This window comes from Pan troglodytes, chromosome 9 (genome assembly GCF_028858775.2).
Source record: "Pan troglodytes isolate AG18354 chromosome 9, NHGRI_mPanTro3-v2.0_pri, whole genome shotgun sequence".
NCBI classification, from domain to species: Eukaryota; Metazoa; Chordata; class Mammalia; order Primates; family Hominidae; genus Pan; species Pan troglodytes.
In genome coordinates this window covers 36,682,116-36,702,873 of record NC_072407.2, presented here as the reverse complement: position 1 = coordinate 36,702,873, position 20,758 = coordinate 36,682,116, and the positions used below count along the sequence as shown (strand labels likewise).

The 20,758-nt window shown below is 37.3% G+C and overlaps 1 protein-coding gene across 1 annotated transcript in view; it reads left to right on the top strand.

The window, feature by feature from the left end:
- CCDC73 (coiled-coil domain containing 73) overlaps positions 1–20,758 on the top strand; it is a 191,523-nt gene that overhangs the window by 89,299 nt on the left and 81,466 nt on the right. The window contains exons 4-6 of the mRNA XM_009460189.5: positions 1,736–1,807; positions 3,853–3,888; positions 5,359–5,433. Coding sequence (XP_009458464.3) covers positions 1,736–1,807; positions 3,853–3,888; positions 5,359–5,433 — 183 coding nt within the window. The remainder of the gene's footprint in view (positions 1–1,735; positions 1,808–3,852; positions 3,889–5,358; positions 5,434–20,758) is intronic.

Below are 20,758 nucleotides of genomic sequence, written 5' to 3'. Positions count from 1 at the left end.
CCCTGGTCCCCAGGCTTCAGGCTATCCCTGGCTTGAAGGTGGGTTTTCACTGGGGACATCCCTTCCTGCCAGGAGCACCTCCTGTCACCATCAACATGCTGTCTGTAGTGCCCAGGCTGTCCATCCCAAGGGGTACCTGTGGGCCCACGCTGAGCCACCCTCAGCCCTCTGGCCTCCCTCCTGTGCTCATTGGTGCCCTAAGTTTCACCTTCAGAAGCAGCTTCCAGAGGGGGCCAAGGCAGCCAGGGTCTGGCATGTCAGCGCTGCCCCGAGTGTGCGCATACCTGTCCTGGTTGCGACATTGCCCAGGCTTGGCTATCTGGACATGTCCACAACTTTGCTCCACAGTGGAGCAGACATGGAGAGCAGGGAGAGGTCAGGGAGTGGAAACAGGTACTTTAAGCTTCAGCTTCAAGGGGGCTTCCCCTACCTGCCCGCCACCACACAGAGAATGCAGAGTGCAGGGATACCTGGGTTTAGAGCTGTGGCTGGGCAGCTGTAGCTGCACCTGGGAGCACGGGCTCCTGCCCCGCCAACTTAGTAGGGCACAGGGCTCCTGCTGGGATCACCTGTTCCCAGCCCCCACTGACTTCGCAGAGCCGTAGCCTTGGCCGCACCTCCCTTGCTGCAGCTGGCATCCTCACAGTGGTGGCACCAGATGGGCCACTGTTCTCATCAATAAGAGGTCCCAAGATAAACTTTTAAAATTGCCAACTCAATGTATTATTTAGAAAGCTGGAGCAAACAACAGAAAAATTTGAAAGTGGTTGCCACTTTTAGACTTAATTTTTAAATGATGAGAATTATTAACTTTGATAAAAATAGAAGAAGAATGTTAAAGTCATCTAGAATAGAAAGAACAGAACGTGCAACTTCCACCAAAAAGGTGGGAGAAGGAGAAAAAAAGAAATGGAATCATATGTAGATTTTTTCCAGAAATTCTCTTGTGGTAGTTTTGGTTTGTGAAAAATTATTCCAGTGAACTTAAAGGTGTATATGTTGCCAGGTAAGCATTTCTGCTTAGATGATAAAACTGGTTTTTGTTGTTGTTGTTGTTATTGTTGTCATTGTTTTTGAAACTCTTAACAGTTTGCTTGTATAATAGGACTGTTAATTTGTTAATTTTAATTACTTTTGGTTAAAGGATATTTTTCTTGAAGAAAGCTTTGGAGCAAATAATATCCAAAGTTTAAAAGTTTTAGAAGCAATGTTTTTTTTTTTTCATGAAAAAAGCAACAGGAAGCAAAAATTTTTATATGATGATTCTATGACAATTAAAAAATTATAAAATTGGGCTGGGTACAGTGGCTCATGCCTGTAATCCTAGCATTTTGCGAGGCCGAAGTGGTGGGTCGCTTGAGTCCAGGAGTTTGAGACTAGTCTGGGCAACATGGCAAAACCCTGTCTTTACAAAAAGTGCAAAAATTAGCTGGGCATGGTGGCAGACATCTGTAATCCCAGCTACTGGAGAGGCTGAGGCAGGAGAATCACCTGAGCCCGGGAAGGTTGAGGCTGCAGTGTGCTGTGATTGCGCCACTGCATTCCAGCCTGGGCAACAGAGTGAGACCCTGTCTCAAAAAATAATCATAAAATTGGTTTAAAGTTGCATTCCAGGAACACAAAATAATATATGTAGAAGGTATGGTTGACTTTAAATTGTGAACCTAGTTAAGATTTAAAGCTGAAAGAGAGTCGCTAGAATTTGTGTTTTAACTTGTCATAATTTTTAAAACAGGAAACTCTTCAGAATCAAAAGGAAACATTGGCAGAGCAACACAAGGAAGCGATGGCAGTTTTTAAAAAGCAGGTAATTTCATAAGGATAGACAAACACTACCATTTTAAATATTGCATTTCCTCCCCCTCCCATGAGTATTATGGCAAGCTGTTCTCCATAGTCACCAAAGACAAAAAGGAGAACAAGGTATTATGGGAAGTAGGAAATGAATAAAATCATTTTTAATCACAACTGACAATAGAATGTAAAGTAGCAGCGTAAATTTGTTGAGGGAAATTGGGAAAACTATTTTCTTGGAGATGGAGATATATTTTCATCTGTCCTGAACAATTTAGGTGAATGGGATGTGTGTGTTGTTGTTCTTTCTCTCCCCTTTCCTTTCTTTTATTAGAACTTCCTAGGCTCTTGCCTCTTCCATAGTACCCCTTTACCCAAGTAGAGTTATAATGTTATGATCAAAATCTGAGATGCAAGTAGGGAGATGACAAGGATTAGAAGAGATGATTATTATGCACTGTAGCTTCCATAAATATCAATCAGCAGTAACTAAGAAATAGTAGTACAAAAATGAGAAAAAAAATCAAATGAATCCTTGTACATACCTTCAGCTCATTTGAATTCTGTAGCTTTTCTTGACTAAAATTTCTCTTCAGTTCCTACGAAGAGAATATTATAACAGTTTGAGAAAATGTGCTCATGTAAAATATCCTCTGAAAGTTTCCTTATCTCTATCTCACATCATTATTTTTTCTTCCTTTTTCCTTTCCTATTTTTATCTTCATCTTTATAATACAAGTGTATGTAGTTGTGTTAATTTTTTTAAGCAAATGACAGACTTTCTTCCTTTAATCTGAGATAGGCCTAACCAAGGTTATGGGAGTTTTAACTGAAGGTTAAGGAAGCAAAAGCCAAAAGTGTAGCATAGTATTCTCTAGGAAAGAGCAAGTCCACATCTCTGCTGTCACAAAGGACTTTGGGCAAGATAAGGATACTCAGATATCTGAAGGGTAGAGGAGAAAGTGCTCTTGGGTTCTTTGTTTTTTTCTTTGTGTGTGTGTGTGCTTTTTAAAAGAAGGGGATCTTGAATGTGAGGGGTGTGAAAAAGGAAATAGGGAAGTTCCAAAGAAAAATTTCATTTCTTGAAAATTTTGCCTAATACCCTTGTGTTGCTTAGAATATTTCATAATTTTCCTTTGGTGTGTGTACTTTAGTTTTTCTGTTTTAAAATGTCATTATTTTTATTTATTTATTTATTTAGAGATAGTCTTGCCCTGTAGCCCAGGCTGGAGTGCAGTAGTGTGATCTCAGCTCACTGCAATCTCCAACTCCAGGGCTCAAACGATCCTCCCACCTCCCAAGTAGCTGGGACTACAGGTGCTTAAAAAAAATTTTTTTTTAAAGTTTTTTGTCAAGGAAGTCTCACTACATTGCCCAGGCTGGTCTCAAACTCTTGGGCTCAAGCAATTCTCTCGCCTCAGCTTCCCAAAGTATTGGGATTACAGGCATGAACTACCATGCCTGGCCTTTAAAATGTCATTATTTTTTTAAACAGGTCATAATTTGTTAGGCTGCACATGAGTTAAAAAATTCTTGAACATAAATACTGTCAATGATAATACAAATGATACTGATTTACGAAATTGTACCTTTGGAAAATGATATAAGCTGTGATTTAGGAGTGGATGGCAAAATATTCAGATATTTAAGAAAAATTTCTGGAGGAAAAAAACAAAACTTTCAAAGATAATTGATATCTCTAATCAGTGTGATTAAATTGCTAATTTCGAACTGGGTGTGGTGGTGTGTGCTCTAGTCTCAGCTACTTGGGAGACCGAGGCGGGAAGATCCCTTGAGCCCTGGAGTTGGAGTATAGCCTGGGCAACATAGCAAGACCTCATCTCAAATAAATAAATAAATAGTTCATTTACTTTAATGACTGGCTTTTTTCTCATTTTATATCATTATTATTTATTTTCTGAATCTGAAAATAACATATTCACATTATTTCCATTTCAAACAATATAGATGTGTAAAGTGTTTCTTTAGTCTCAGTGACCAGTATAGATCACTGTTAACAGTGATCCCTTTATTTTAATTTTTAAAATTGTTTATCAGTTGCAGATGAAGATGTGTGCCCTGGAAGAAGAAAAGGTATTTATAATTTTTTAAAAATTTTCTGTCTATTAAAAAGTATTTATTTTTACAAAATAATTTAAAACATAGCTAGATGCCTTTTATTATCCATTGTTTACCATAAGAGAAAAGAGCATTAGTAACAAACTAATAGAGATTGTTAACTGCTTAAAATCTTAGAAAGGACCCAAGATAATCATGTTACTTCACTTCCATCATTTACAGTTCAGAATATAGAGGCCTAACAAGATTAAATGACTTGCCAAAGGTCTCGCTTTGAAGTGGCAAAATTGGGACTAGAACCCAGATCTCTTCAGGCCCCAAATTAATGTTCTTCCCATTCCACTGCAGTGTTTCTATTAACCATGATGTTTTTAGTGCTTTTTCAATGGAACTACTGTCTTTAAAAAATATGGAAATGACTTGCAACTGGGTGCAGACCAACTGGCAAAGGGGATAAAGCTCCAACAAACCTAGAAATTTATCTGACGCTAAATATTTTCTCTAGCTATTTAATAGTTAATACATTTTTTATTATATCAATGAACATACCATTAATAATAATCACTTATGGTTTATTTTTAGCCAAAGGTCTTCTGTAAAAAATTCTCCCATATTTTTATATTCATTAGATAAATACCACCTGTATCTTATTAATTAGAATATATTTATTCTAGTTGTATGAATTAAATAATTATAAAGTGTCTGCAAGTTCTCAGGTAGGATGCTCTACTGATAAAATGATTTGTCATTATAATAAGACATTCTATTTCATGATAATTGTAACCATATAAAGGCCTTATTGTAATTTTATATTTTGAAATCATTAGAAATGTAATTTGTAGTACAGATAGAAGGTTAAAGCCTGTGAAATATTTGGTTTAAAGTAGAGATTTTGGTTCTTTATATATATATATATATATATATATTTTTTTTTTTAATCTAAGTTCTAGGGTACATGTGCACAACGTGCAGGTTTGTTACATATATATACATGTGCCATGTTGGTGTGCTGCACCGATTAACTCGTCATTAACATTAGGTATATCTCCTAATGCTAACCCTCCCCGCTCCCCCCACCCCACAACAGGCCCCGGTGTGTGATGTTCCCCTTCTGTGTCCAAGTGGTCTCATTGTTCAGTTCCCACCTATGAGTAAGAACATGCGGTGTTTGGTTTTTTGTCCTTGTGATAGTTTGCTGAGAATGATGGTTTCCAGCTTCATCCATGTCCCTACAAAGGACATGAACTCATCCTTTTTTTATGGCTGCATAGTATTCCATGGTGTATATGTGCCACATTTTCTTAATCCAGTCTATCATTGAGATTTTGGTTCTTGAGCTCTTATATTTTACCCTTTGTATTATTATTTACATTAGAAAGTATTGAAATACAGTTTTTTACTTAAAGGGTTCTTGAGCTCTTATATTTTACCCTTTGTATTATTATTTACATTGGAAAGTATTGAAATACAGTTTTTTACTTAAAGGGAAAATATCAACTTGCTACAGAAATAAAGGAAAAAGAAATAGAAGGATTGAAGGAAACATTAAAAGCACTACAGGTAAAAATAACTACGTATTGTTTAAAAAGTAGTTTGGTATTTTAGCATTGTATCAGTAAAATGCCTTTAGATATCTAAGCTACAAAGCAAAGCTGACAAAAGTTTATATCTAATATATTACATAATTTAATACTTTTTCCTGAGAGCCTTGTTTTAAATTTAGTTTTGCTTTACCATATTTTATTTTAAAAAGAAATATTAAAATAATTTTTAGTATATCTTATTAATATAGTTAAATAGATACATTTTTAACATTTTACACATAAGGAAAATGAGTAAGGCATATATATTGTGACTGATTTACCCATGGTCCTTAAAAATTAAAATAGCATTGAATTTTTGCTATGTGCTAAGTACTGTGCTTATTTTCTGCAAATACAAAAACTAAGAAAACATTACCTTTGCCCTTAAGTTGTTCGTAGTCTCTTAGAGAATACAGAAGTATTTAACTAATGATGATTCATTCAATATATATTGAGGGTCTACTATGTGCAAACACTTTTCTCAGCATTGAGGATACAGCAATGATAAACAAGACAAAAATCTCTGCCCTTGTGAAGCTTAGTCTAGTGGGGAAGACAAAAAGTAAAATGAAGTAACTAGTGAAATAATGATTGTTGGGAAGACGATATTCATGCCATTTCAAACAGATAACATTAATTACAAAGAGCAAAATATATTTTTACATTAGAAGGATCCTGAAGGTCACCACTTCAATCAAGTGATCGAGTCTAGCAATGTTAATAATGAAACAGCTTTTCCGTGGATCCACTGTTATTATGCAATAAGGAGGACCGAACTTCACCTATGTAATTTTCTTGCCAAAAATATTTGAAATCTAATTATGATAAAAACAATTAGACACAATCACAATGTGTGGCACATTCTATAAGACATCTAGGCTGGACTCAAAAAAACTTCAGTGTTGGCTGGGCGTGGTGGCTCATGCCTGTAATCCTAGCACTTTGGGAGGCCGAGGCGGGTGGATCACGAGGTCAGGAGATCGAGACCATCCTGGCTAACACGGTGAAACCCCGTCTCTACTAAAAATACAAAAAATTAGCCGGGTGTGGTGGCGGGCGCCTGTAGTCCCAGCTACTCGGGAGGCTGAGGCAGGAGAATGGCGTGAACCCGGGAGGCGCAGCTTGCAGTGAGCTGAGATATCACCACTGCACTCCAGCCTGGGCGATAGAGCAAGACTCCGTCTCAAAAAAAAAAAAAAAAAAAAAAAAAAAAAAATCAGTGTTAAACAAGGAAACAACAGACACTGGGGCCTACTTGAGTGTGGAGGATGGGAGGAAGGTGAGGATCAAAAAAGGACCTATTGGGTTCTGTGCTTATTACCTGGGTGATGAAATCATCTGTACAACCAACCCCCGTGACACGCAATTTACCTATATAACAGACCTGCATATGTACCCCTGAACCTAAAAGTTAAAACCAAAACAAAAAAAACTTCAGTGTCGTGAAAAAAGAAAGGGGAGCTACTTTTGATTAAAATAATAAAGATAGACCAAGGTAGCAGATCACTCAAAGTCAGGAGTTGGAGACCAGCCTGGCCAACATGGTGAAACCCCGTCTCTACTAAAAATACAAAAATTAGCCACGCATGGTGGCGGGCGCCTCTAGTCCCAGCTGCTCAGGAGGCTGAGGCAGGAGAATCGCTTAAATCTGGGAGGCAGAGGTTGCAGTGAGCGGAGATTACGTCACTGCACTCCAGCCTGGGTGACAGAGCAAGACTCCATCTCAAAAAAAAAAAAAAAAAAAAAAAGAATAAAGAGATATAACAACCAAGTGCTGTAATATGTGAACTTTCATTGGATCCTGGGTCAAGAATAAAACCAGCCATAAAAAATTGGAGAGGACAATTGGAATATTTGAATATGACCATATATTAGATTATGTTATTGAATTATTATACTAGGTATAATAATATAGGTATAATATTATGATCATATAAAAGAAAGTTCTTATTCTTAGAAAATGTATGATGAAGTATTTAGGGTGAAATCACCTATTAGCTGCAACTTACTTTCAGATAGTTCAGAAAAAAACAAAAAGTATGTGTATGTATAAACACAAAGGAAAGTATGGAAAAATGTTAACATACATCCTAGGCTAGGTGTGGTGGCTCACGCTTGTAATCCCAGCACTTTGGGAGGCTGAGACTGGAGGATTGTGTAAACCCATGAGTTCGAGACCAGCCTGGGCAACATAGGGAGATCCTGTCTCTATAAAAAACTGATTAAAAAAATTAGCTGGGTGTGGTGGTGAGCACCTGTAGTCTTAGCTACTCAGGAGGCTGAGGTGGAAGAATTGCTTGAGCCCACAAGGTCGAGGCTGCTGTGAGCCATGATCAGGCCACTACACTGTTTCAAAAAAAAAAAAAAAAAAATCCTTGTGTTTATCAACAAAAAGTAGTGATCAGAAACTCTAGGGAAAACATAACTGTATGAGAAAGATATAAAGCAAGTTAAAATTTGGGATGGTTCTGAGCAATTGATGGAGTATAAGAAGAGAAGAGGCCGGGCATGGTGGCTCATGCCTGTAATCCCAGCATTTTGGGCGGATGGATTGCTTGAGCCCAGGAGTTCAAGACCAGCCTGGGCAACATGGCAAAACCGCGTCTGTACAAAAAAAATATATATGCAAAAATTAGCCAGATATGGTGGTGCATGCGTGTAGCTCCAGGCTACACAGGAGGCTGAGGTAGGAGAATCGCTTGAACCCAGAAGGTTGAGGCTGCATTGAGCTGTGATTGCGCCACTGCACTCCAGCCTGGGTAACAGATTGAGACCCTGTCTCAAAAAAAAAAAAAAAAAAAAAAAAAAAAAAAAAAAAAAAATTTAGGTCTTGACCATAATTAATAAAAAGAAGATACTTAGGTCCTGATCATAATAAAATAGTTATTCAAGTAGCACACTGGACCTATATAGAAGGAAATGTTGTATTAGTAGCCTGTTAGACTCATGCATTAAATGATACCTATATTGATTGTAATAATGTAAACACTGTTGGTTTCCATTTTTAGAATTAACCTATAAATGAAGCATGGAAAACTTAATTATGGTTACCAAATAAGACTTAAAATGTTATTAAGTTTGTTAATACAAAAATAATGATGTAGCAAGAAGTTGAGGTTGATAATCCTGCAATAATCTTTCAAGCTGATGAAACAAGAAATAAAGGTCCAAGTTTACTATTTGAAGTTTACATAGGTATAAAATTTAGTGATTCTAACCATACCTCACATATCCAGGTTAAAATGATACTAGTAGCTAAACATTTTTTCTTACGATTTGGAAAAATTAAAAATAAAATTTTATAATTGAGAAAACAGAAATGACCATTGTAGCTCATGTAAAAACTCCTCTGTTTTCTTTTCATTTTTTCAAGTTTCAATTTTCTTATGTTTTTAAATCTAGGACTAGTTAAAAACAAAAACAAAAACAAAAACAAAACTTAAACGCTTACTTCAGCCCAGGGTCTTTTTTTTTTTTTTTTTTTTTTTTACAACCAAACTAAAAATTACTACATGGGAACATCAATGCAACAAACAACGAAAATTTTTAAACTCAAGCCACACACTTATAGTTAATAATCACGGTAAGGGACATTGCCAAAGAGCAACTGATGCCTCAGTGAAGTTTGAAAGAAACTCTACCTACTGTGAAGGCAGAGAAGAAAGAGGCAATCAATTCTGCTTCAAAGAAATCTGCATAGAAATGGAAAATGCTAACGTCTTTACCACAAGTGAAACTGCAAAGCCTCAACACATTCAACTCACTCCACAGAGCACCAAATGTTAAATTGGAGCCAAGGTAGGATTGAACATTTAATTTCCAGCTATGCAACTTGCCAAGCACAACAGTTTAGGTGTGGAAACCAGCTGTAGGCAAGCTCTTTTTTTTTTTTGAGATGGAGTCTCGCTGTGTTGCCCAGGCTGGAGTGCAGTGGCGCGATCTCGGCTCATTGCAACTTCTACCTCCTGGGTTCAAGCGATTCTCCTGCCTCAGCCTCCTGTGTAGCTGGGATTACAGGCGCATGCCACCATGCCAAGCTAATTTTTGTATTTTTAGGAGAGACGGGGTTTTGCCACGTTGGCCAGGCTGGTCTTGAACTCCTAACCTCTAGTGATCCACCCACCTTGGCTTCCCAAAGTGCTGGGATTACAGGCGTGAGCCACCACACCCGGACAGCAAGCTCTTTTAAAAACATTATACACCATAAATTCTAAAACAGAACACTTCTGTGTTACTGTTTGAGTTTCAGAAGGGTACCACAAGGCATCAGGGTCTTTGAAAGTCACTTACGGCAACAGTTGCATCTTCCCAGCCTTGGTAGCCCCCTTTCACCGTTCTCTAGCCTCTGGACACACTGTGGCACACCACTTTGTAGAATGACTTCTGACATTAAATCCAGTCATGGCCTTAGTGACATGAGGCACCTAATTTTTTTTTACAGTCTCTTGAACTGGACATACTTATATCTTTTGCCTAATTTTTTTTCTTGGTGTATCTTGAAAAATACTACATTTTTTTCCTACTAAAAGGTTGTCAGTAAGAGAATTGGTTCATCTTGCTTAAGTACTTTGTTCTTTTAACATTCCTTCTTAAATTGTTTTGTTGTCATTCATACGTATTTAATTATCTGGATAATATAGAAAGTATATTTTTAATTGTTTTTTTTAATTATACTTTAAGTTCTAAGGTACATGTGCACAATGTGCAGGTTTGTTACACAGGTAAACGTGTGCCACATTGGTTTGCTGCACCCATTAACTCATCATGTAAATTGGGTATTTCTCCTAATGCTATTCCTCCCCCAGGAAGGAAGAGCATGGAATGTTCTTCCATTTGTTTGTGTTCTCTTTTATTTCGTTGAACAGTGGTTTGTAGTTCTCCTGGAAGAGGTCTTTCACATCCCTTGTAAATTGGATTCCTAGGTATTTTATTCTCTTTTGTAGCAATTGTGAATGGGAGTTCACTCATGATTTGGCTCTCTGTCTGTTATTGGTGTATAGGAATGCTTGTGATTTTTGCACATTGATTTTGTATCCTGAGACTTTGCTGAAGTTGCTTATCAGCTTAAGGAGATTTTGGGCTGAGACGATGGGGTTTTCTAAGTACACAATCATGTCATCTGGAAACAGGGACAATTTGACTTCCTCTTTTCCTAATTGAATACCCTTTATTTCTTTCTCTTGCCTGATTGCCCTGGCCAGAACTTCTAACACTATGTTGAATAGGAATGGTGAAAGAGGGCATCCCTGTCTTGTGCCAGTTTTCAAAGGGAATGCTTCCAGTTTTTGCCCATTCAGTATGATATTGGCTGTGGGTTTGTCATAAATAGCTTTTATTATTTTGAGATGCGTTCCATCAATACCTAGTTTATTGAGAGTTTTTAGCATGAAGGGCTGTTGAATTTTGTCAAAGGCCTTTTCTGCATCTATTGAGATAATCATGTGGTTTTTGTCATTGGTTCTGTTTATGTGATGGATTACGTTTATTGATTTGCATATGTTGAACCAGCCTTGCATCCCAGGGATGAAGCCGACTTGTTCGTGGTGGATAAGCTTTTTGATGTGCTGCTGGATTTGGTTTGCCAGTATTTTATTGAGGATTTTTGCATCGATGTTCATCAGGGATATTCGTCTAAAATTCTCTCTTTTTGTTGTGTCTTTGCCAGGCTTTGGTATCAGGATGATGCTGGCCTCATAAAATGAGTTAGGGATGATTCCCTATAGAGAGTATTTTCAAAGCAAAAGAAATTCCTTCATATGGCTGACTTTCTATGCAAGAGGCATAAGGATTTATTTTGCCTTATTCAACCCAGAACATAGTACAGGTAGATGTATAGGGTACCTCATGGTCTGCTGAACATGATACATGAATAGAGTAGAGCAATGAAGATACTTGTGATTTCTCCCAACCCCCCAAGTTGAAACTTAAATAAAATTTCTGTTCAGTTAAGGATCTGATATAAATCCACTAGGCAAGGAAACCTGTTAACCACCGTGTAGCAACTTCCCTCCCTCCTTTAGTTTGCTAGTTACTTACTTCTCTTTCTCCCTTTTTCCTTTCATAAGATCATACTCTGGTATGTGCTAGGCACAGGAATAAGAAACCAGATAGTGCCCTCTCTTATGGAGCTCATAGTCAAGAGACTCTACTTACTGAATTCCAACACAGAACACAAAAACCATATTCCAAAAAGACCAACTAATTTAGCTTTAGTGAATTCTTTCAATGTGTTCCATTTCTACTTAAACATAGTACCTTGTTAGTTCATTTCAAAGGGATGGGCTTGGAGCAGGGCAACCTTCCTACATCTAAATTACCTGACAAATAAAACTTTACTTATGAAAACAGTATGCTTAGAGGGCTTAATAAAGATACTTTGCTGATTGTCCTGTAGATTTTAAGTAAACTATTTCTATTAATGACTTATTACATAGTCCTGTGGTAAGACGCTTTCTTTCTCAGCTTCAGTTTTCCTTTAGGTAAAATGAAGAAATTGAATTCCATTAGCATTTCCCAAACAAGACCATTTTGTAAAACAGTGTCTGCATTCTCTGCCCTGGATAATAGGAGTGAGGAAGTGGAGGAGAGAGTTTCATTCACGCTCTCAGAAGAGGCATGAATAAAGAGAGGATAGGTAGATGTCGTAAAACCCAGATTGGGAGTAATGGGATAGATGATCTCTAAGATGTTCAGCTCCAAAGCTCTATTTTATTACTTTATTTCATTAAATTTAAACTTACTTAATTTTATATATTATATTAATTCCTCTTATAGAACCGAAGCGATATTTAATATATAACATGTTATTTCTAGTTTTGAAGCCTAATTTTATTAGGCCATACCTAATTACATGGACAAAAGGAAATTAGATTTCTGGAGCTTTGGGTTTATACATTTATGCATGAGGAATTCTTAGATATTTGGGTAATTTTATAGTCTGGAGAAAGATAGAAGGAAATGTAATAAAAAAGCAAAGTTCTGAAAGTTGAGAAGGTGAAAAATGCATCCTTCTCAACAAATGGTGCAGGAACAGCTAGATATCCATATGAAGAAAATGAATCTAGACACAGATTTACACAAAATTTAACTCAAAATGGATCACAGACCAAAATGTAAAACACAAAGCTAAAAAACTCCTAGAAGATAACGTAGGAGAAAATCTAGATGACCATGGGTTTGCTGATGGCTTTTTTTTTTTTTTTTTTTTTTGTGAGACAGAGTCTTGCTCTGTTGCCCAGGCTGGAGTGCAGTGGCGCTATCTTGGCTCACTGCAAGCTCCACCTCCTGGGTTCACACCATTCTTCTGCCTCAGCCTCCCAAGTAGCTGGGACTACAGGTGCCTGCCACCACGCCCAGCTAATTTTTTGTATTTTTAGTAGAGACAGGGTTTCACCATGTTAGTCAGGATGGTCTCCATCTCCTAACCTCGTGATCTGCCCACCTTGGCCTCCCAAAGTGCTAGGATTACAGGCGTGAGCCACTGTGCCTGGCTGACTTTTTTGATACATCACGAAAAGCATGATTTCTGAAAGAGTTGATAAGCTGGACTTCATTAAAATTAAAAACTTTAGCTACTCTATGGCTTGTCAAGAGAATGAAAAGACAAGCCACAGAGTAGGAGAAAACATTTGCAAAAGACACCTCTGACAAAGGACAGCTATCCAAAATAACAAAGACCTCTTAAAACTGAACAATAAGAAAACAATCTGATTTTAAAATGGGCCAAAGATCTTAACAGACATCTCACCAAAGAAGATATACATACAGATGGCATATAAGTTCATGAAAAGATGTGCCACATCATGTGTCATCAGGGAAATACAAATTAAAACAACAAAGATACACTACTCACCAACTATATGACATTCTGGGAAAGGCAAAATGATGGAGGCAGTAAAAAAATAAGTGGTTGTGGCCAGGCACAGTGGCTCACACCTGTAATCTCAGCACTTTGGGAGGCTGAGGCAGGCAGATCACCAGAGGTCAGGAGTTCGAGACCAGCCTGGCCAACATGGTGAAACCCCATCTGTACTAAAAATACAAAAATTTGATGGGGTGTGGTGGCAGGTGCCTGTAGCCCCAACTACTTGGGAGGCTGAGGCAGGAGAATCGCTTGAAGCTGGGAGGTGGAAGTTGCAGTGAGCCGAGATCACACCATTGCACTCCAGCCTGGGGGACAAGAGTGAGACTGGTCTTGAAAAAAAAAAAAAAGTGGTTGCCAGGGGTTGAAGGAGGGAGAGATAAAAAGACAGAGTACAGAAGTTTTTTAGGGCAGTAAAAATACTCTGTATGATAGTCTAATGGTGGACACATGTCATATACTTGTCCAAACCCATGGAATGTACAATACCAAGAGTGAATTCCAATGTAAGCTGTGAACTTTGGGTGATAACGATGTCAGTGTAGGTTCATTAATTGTAACAAATGTACCTGTATTAGTCCATCCTCACATTGCTATAAAGAGCTACCTGAGACTGGGTAATTTATGAACAAAAGAGGTTTAATTAACTTACAGTTCTGCAGGCTGTATAGGAAGCTTGACTGGGAGGCCTCAGGAAACTTAAAATCATGGCGGGCGGGGAAGTAAGCATGTCTTACCATGGCAGAGCAGGAGACAGAGACTGCTAAGGGGGAAAGTGCTACACACTTTTAAACAACCAGGTCTCATGAGAATTCTGTCATGAGGCAGCACTAGGAGGACGGTGCTAACCATTAGAAACTGCCCCCATTATCCAGTCACCTCCCACCAGGCCCCTCCTCCAACAACGTGGGGATTACAATTTGACATGAGATTTGGGTGGGGACACAGAGCCAAACCATATCAGTACCCCTCTGGTGGGGGATGTTAATAATTGGGGGTTATGTATGTGTGGGGCAGGGAGTATATGGTATATCTCTTTACCTTCCTCTGGATTTTGCTGTGAACCTAAATCTTCTCTAAAAAATTCTTTTAAAAATCATTCTCAGTCCTACAGCTTTCTAAATTGAATTACAATAATTTTTATTACTAAAATATTTGTGTGTTTTCTTTTCTTATAATTTAAGAGTTATTTTGTGACATGAAAATTAATATATTTTTTGGGAACAATTTAAGTCATTATCACTTCAAGTATTACCTTCCCCAACGAGTCTTTATATTTTCTCCTTTCAAACTCCTAAGAAGATATATTTTGAATCTTCTCATTTATCCTCCATGTCTCTATACCTTATATACTTTCTATTTCTTTATGCCTGTGAGCATCTTATGTAATTTTCTTTCTTTTTGAGATGGAGTCTTGCTCTGTCATCCAGGCTGGAGTGCAGTGGCGCGATCTTGGCTCACTGCAAGCTCCGCCTCCCAGGTTCATGCCATTCTCCTGCCTCAGCCTCCTGAGCAGCTTGGACCACAGGCGCCCGCCACCACGCCCGGCTAATTTTTTGTATTTTTAGTAGAGACGGGGTTTCACCATGCTAGCCAGGATGGTCTCGATCTCCTGACCTTGTGATCCGCCCACCTCAGCCTCCCAAAGTGCTGGGATTACAGCCGTGAGTAATTTTCTTAGATATATCTTTTAGTTCACTAATTCTTCAACTGTGTTTTATCTGCCATATAACTTATGTTTTAAGTTTTTTATTTATAATGACCTTTTTCTTTTATAGATGTTCTATTTGGTGCTTTTAAAAATCTGCCTTTTTCTAGTGTCTTATATTTTTTCATATTTCTTATTTATCTTTTATGTCTCTAATCATTAAAATATTTTTAATAATATCTTTGAGATTCTTCTGTTATTTTTAATTATTGGTGTGTACAAGTCTTCCTGTTTGCAGTGGCTACCAGCTAATGCTCCTTCATTGTAAATCTTCCTTTTTAATGTGGTTCATACATTTTAAATTGTGAGCCCCTCTTTAGTGGAGGCTGTATTTTTCTGATGAACTTGTGGAATTCTTCCTACAGAGCTCTTTTGCATTTGCTTCTGTTCTGAGCCTCAAGGGTTTCACAGAACAGTTTCTGGTTGTTACCTTAATTTATCATCTAGGATGTACGTACCATGCAGGGAGTATATATTATTATTAGGACTTTATACCCTTTTGTACTCCAAGTTTAGGTTTTTCTGTTTCTCATGGAATAATTTTTGGTTTTGGACCAGTGATCTAGGCAAAGACATTTTTTTGTGTTGGTAGGTTAAGTTCTTCTAGTCTTCCTTTCTTGGAATTAGCTGTTCTTCTAGATTCCTTTCTCTATACCAGTGTGCTAGATCCCTTGGCTTTGTGCCCACATGGATATTAAAACCCTGACTTTGCCATGACAGCCTATATCTGTATGTAGGGGTTTCTGGATTACCAAAGCATCACCTTGCATACTTACAACTCTGACTATGGGTTTTCTGTCTTATTTTTGATGTCTGACAATTTCCTTATCTTTCTTTTGAACTTCAGCTGTATGTTAACTTTTTTTTTATTGATGCTATATATTTTTCAAACATTTCATATTAGTTCATTCCACAATGTTTTTAAGAATCACTTAAGTTTTTTTCTTTTGAAAGTATCATAAACTTTTAGAGATATTGGAACTACAATACAAAGAACTTATTTTCCTGAATGATTTTAGAATAATTTGCCAAACTGATGCTCTATCATCTCATTACCATAGTATATCGTTCTTACAATCAGGGACGTTCTCCTGTAAAACCATAACACAGCAATCAAAATCAGGAAGTTAACATTGGTACATAACTGGAATGTTCAGGACTCATTCAGTTTCACAAATTGTCCCATTAAAGTATTTTTATAACAAAAGGATCTAGTTTAGAATCCTATGTTTGTATTTAGTTGTCATAGCTCTTTAATCTCTTTCAGTCTGGAAGACTTTCCTAGTCTTTGGTTGATTTTTATAACTTTGACACTCTTGAAGATTACAGACCATTATTTTGTAGAACGTTCCTCAGTTTCTGTTTGTACAGTGTTTCCTCATGGTTAGATTCAGTTTATGTATCTCTGGAAGGAATATCACAGAGGTAATGCCATATTCTTCTTATTGAATCCTATCAGATAGTTCAATTTGTTTTATTATTGGCGATGTTCACTCTGATAATTTGACTGAGGTAGTATCTGACAAGTTTCTCCACTGTAAAGTTAATCTTTTCTCCTTTGTAATCAGCGTGTTTTGTGAAGAGAACTTTGAAACTGTGTAAATATGTCATTTCTCACCAAACTTTTAATATATTTATTTATATCAATATAGACTCTTAGTTTCCTGTTTTGTACAATGGATTAAAATATTTGACTATCATTTATTTTTATCAAATTATTCTTGGTTTGGCCAGTGGGAGTCCATTCAAGCTGGTTGCTGAGTATTTTTTGACATGTCTTCATCATTCTTTCAGCATTTTTCTGCTTTCAGATAAAAATAAAATGTACCAGGATCACCTCATACTTTACCTGATCTTGCCCTGGAAAAAACCATTTCTCCATGTTACCCTGGTTCCTGTTAGTAGAAAAAGGTATATAGAAACCAAGATCTGAGTGCTATTACAATTATTACTGTTGGAGTGTCATTGTTCTCACACCCCCTCAGTGGACAGAGCTAGGAAATATATGTATATATTTACATACATATACACATACACACATATACTTACAGTTATATGTATTTTTATATCAATCTATGTATGTATATTGAAAACCATTAATTTGCACTGCTGCAAATTACAATCCCAAACTACAAGGATTATTTTAGTTTATTTCCTTTCTGTATTTATACTTTTCTTATCTTTCAATGAGAAATCTGACTTTCATTATCACTAAGACGTTGACTTATTTCATAAAACACCCTGTTACATAACCAGTCCACCATTCTGCTGCCCCCTCTTTCCTTATGTGGATGTCCTCCTTTTCCTGCTTGGATTCTGACACCTTCAGCTGGGTTGCCCTTTTGCAGGGTCACCCTCCTCACCTTACTTAGTTTCTGACTCCCCACAGTAGACTGCCCTCCCTTACATGGGAAAATCCTCTTTTCTCCATTCAGGCCTGTTATTCTGTTCCGGAATGCTCTAGACACAACCCCCTCACCACTTCCTCACATACCTTATTGTACCTAACCTAATGGACTTCAGAGCTGAACTGTTTAAGAAGAGGAAGGGGTTAAATGTTTTAAGCACAGTATTTGGGGGACTTTATTCCCAACTAAAATAAATTCAATAAATGGAAAATTAATGGGAAAATAAGATTTTTTTCTCTAAAACGGTGTGCTTTTCAGTCAGCTCTTCTTATAATTTTCCATAAAGTGAAGGATAACTATAATAGGAAAACATTTGCATTTTATTTTTGAAGCTGCCTTCTATAGTTAATGCATTAGCATCAGTATAGTTTTGTTCTGATATTAGAAGTATGCCTATATGTGATATTAACCAATTTTTAAATAATTAAAATATTATATAGCAACTATAAAAATACTGCATGTCAATCCAATTATATTTTCAAATTCATCTATGTGTCAGAAATGCAGCTATGTGGGAGTTTATTAGTTGGGCAGTGCTCTAGAGGTATTGATAAAATATAGCTGTGGACTGTAATTGAGAAAGAATAAAATGCAGAGGTAATAAGGTGTGTGAAGAACGGTGGCCTGAAATAATGTGGTAAATTTGCTCTAGATGTAGTTTTATCTTTGACTAATGGTAGCAGATAATAAATTCAGGATTAGAGTAATACATTATCTTCTGAATTTTGTCTTTTCATTTTTTTCCTCTTATTTTTCTAGATGACCTCAAAACATTTCCCTTTGCTTTTGTGCTGAATGCCTTAAAAAGTACTCTGATCTCATCCAGGCTCGTGTCTTTAAAATGGTATCTACATACAGAAGACTTCTAAATGTACATCTCCTAACCCCTAATCCATCCTACATTAACTATTTGCCGTCTCTGCTTGGATCTCTAAAAGACACCTCAAACTTGACATGTTTAAAATTAAGTTTCTAAAATCCCGCCTCCTGAAAACTGGCTTATTTAATCTTTTCCATCCTTGTTAATGACAACTCTCTTTTTCCAGTTACTGGTTTTTTTTTTTTTTTTTTTTGGCTTTCCCTCAGAGTGTATCTAGCATCCAACCACTTCTTATTTCATCCACTACTAACACCCTAGTCCTCCTTCATCATCCTCTTTCATCTGGATTATTGCAGTAGCTTATTAAGTGGTTTCTCTTGCCACAAACTCTGTTCCCTTCTAATGTGAATGTAATAGAGTGAGTCTTTAAAAAGCTAAGTCAGGGCCTGGCGCGGTGGCTCACGCCTCTAATCCCAGCACTTTGGGAGGCTGAGGCAGGCAGATCACGAGGTCAAGAGATCGAGACCATCCTGGCTAACATGGTGAAACCCTGTCTCTACTAAAAATATAAAAATTAGCCAGGCGTGGTGGCACACACCTGTAGTCCCAGCTACTCGGGAGGCTGAGGCAGGAGAATTGCTTGAACCTGGGAGGCAGAGGTTGCAGTGAGCTGAGATCGCGCCACTGCACTCCAACCTGGTGACAGAGCAAGACTCCATCTCAAAAAAAAAAAAAAAAAAAAAAAGCTAAGTCAGGCTTTGTCACATTCGTCCTCAGAACTCTGTAGTGGCTTTCCGTCTCATTAGTTGTAAAAACCAAATCCATATCACACATAACGAGGTCTACAATGATTTGGGTCCCCTTGCCTTCCCTTGCCCCTCTCTGAACTCTGCTCTTCTTCACCTTGCTTATTGTCTTTCAGCCACATGGACTTCCTTGCTATTCTTTAAACACACTAGGCCTTATTCCACATTAGGGAACTTGCCGAAATATTCTTTCTTACTTCTATCCAGGTCTTTACTCAGAATTTGCTATCTCAGAAAGGAGTTTCCTGACTGTCCTGTGTAATCGTCTTCCCTGATTTATTGTTTTTCTTTAACACCTATCAATATCTAATATACTATATATTTTAACTTATATTGCTGATTTTCTTGCCCAGAATTTAAGCTGGGCAGGAGTTGTTGTTTTTTTTTGGTCCAGTGTTGTACCCCCAATGTCTATATCAATGCTTTACTTACAATAAGCATTCAACATTTATGGAAGAAATAAATCATATACAACCTATCCATTAAAATAAAATCAGCTCATTCATGGCAGTAGGCTAAAAAATTTATTTCATAGGAAATGTGTAGTAATTATTGTACTTTTGCTTAAAGTTTAAAAAATATAAGTAGGATTTAAGAAGATGAACACTCATACATGGCTGGTTGGCATTTAACTTGGTCAGCCACAATATATATATATATATTTTGACAGAGTCTCATTCTGTCACTCAGGCTGGAGTGCACTGGTGCAGTCTCAATTCACTGCAACCTCCACCCCCCGGGCTCAAGCAGTCATCCTGGCCTCAGCCTCCCGAGTAGCTGGGATCACAGGCACACACCAGCGTACCCAGCTAAGTTTCGCTTGTTTGTTTTCAGACTTTCACCATGTTGCCCAGGTTGGTTTTGAACTCCTGGACTCAAGCAATCCACCAGCCTCAGTCTCCTAAAGTGCTGGAATTACAGCCCTGGCTTTTGTAACAGTTTAAAAAAGCCTATAAAAATTAACAAATCTTAGAAATTCTGCTTCTTGGAACTTATCCTAATAAAAAGAATAACTATAAAAGTCTAGATACAAGCATGTTTATTTCAGAATATTTCATAATAGTAAAAAACTCAATTCAGTAAACCTATAAACATGAGTGATTAAGTAAGTTATGGTGAAGTTAAAAAATGGAATACTGTGTAGCCATTAAAAAGCTATATTGTACATTAATTTGTCACAGAAAAGTGTTTATTATATATTAAGTAAAATGGATTATAAAATAGACGTTTATTATCAGTTTCTACTGGCTCTTTTTTAAAGTATAAATGTATGTTTTTAAAAAACTGGTAGAGTGAGGCATGGTGGCTTACACCTGTAATCTCAGCACTATAAGAGGGCAAGGCCGGAGGATCTCTTGATCCCAGGAGTTCAAGACCAGCTTGGGCAACATAGTGGGACCCTGTCTCTAGAAAAAATTTTAAAAATTAGCCAGGTGTGGTGGCATGTTCCTATAGTACCCAGCTACTTAGGAGGCTGAGGTAGCAGGAGGATTGCTTGAGCCCAGGAAGTTAAGGCTGCAGTGAGCTGTGATCATCCTAGTGTATTCCAGCTTGGGTAACAGTGTGACTCTATCTTAAAAACAAACAAACAAACAAACAAAACCTGGTAGTACCAAAGTGTTAATGACTGTTATCTGTGGATTGTGAGATGATCTGTTTGTTTAAAACAGTTGTTATGCTTGTTCTTTAAAAACTTTTC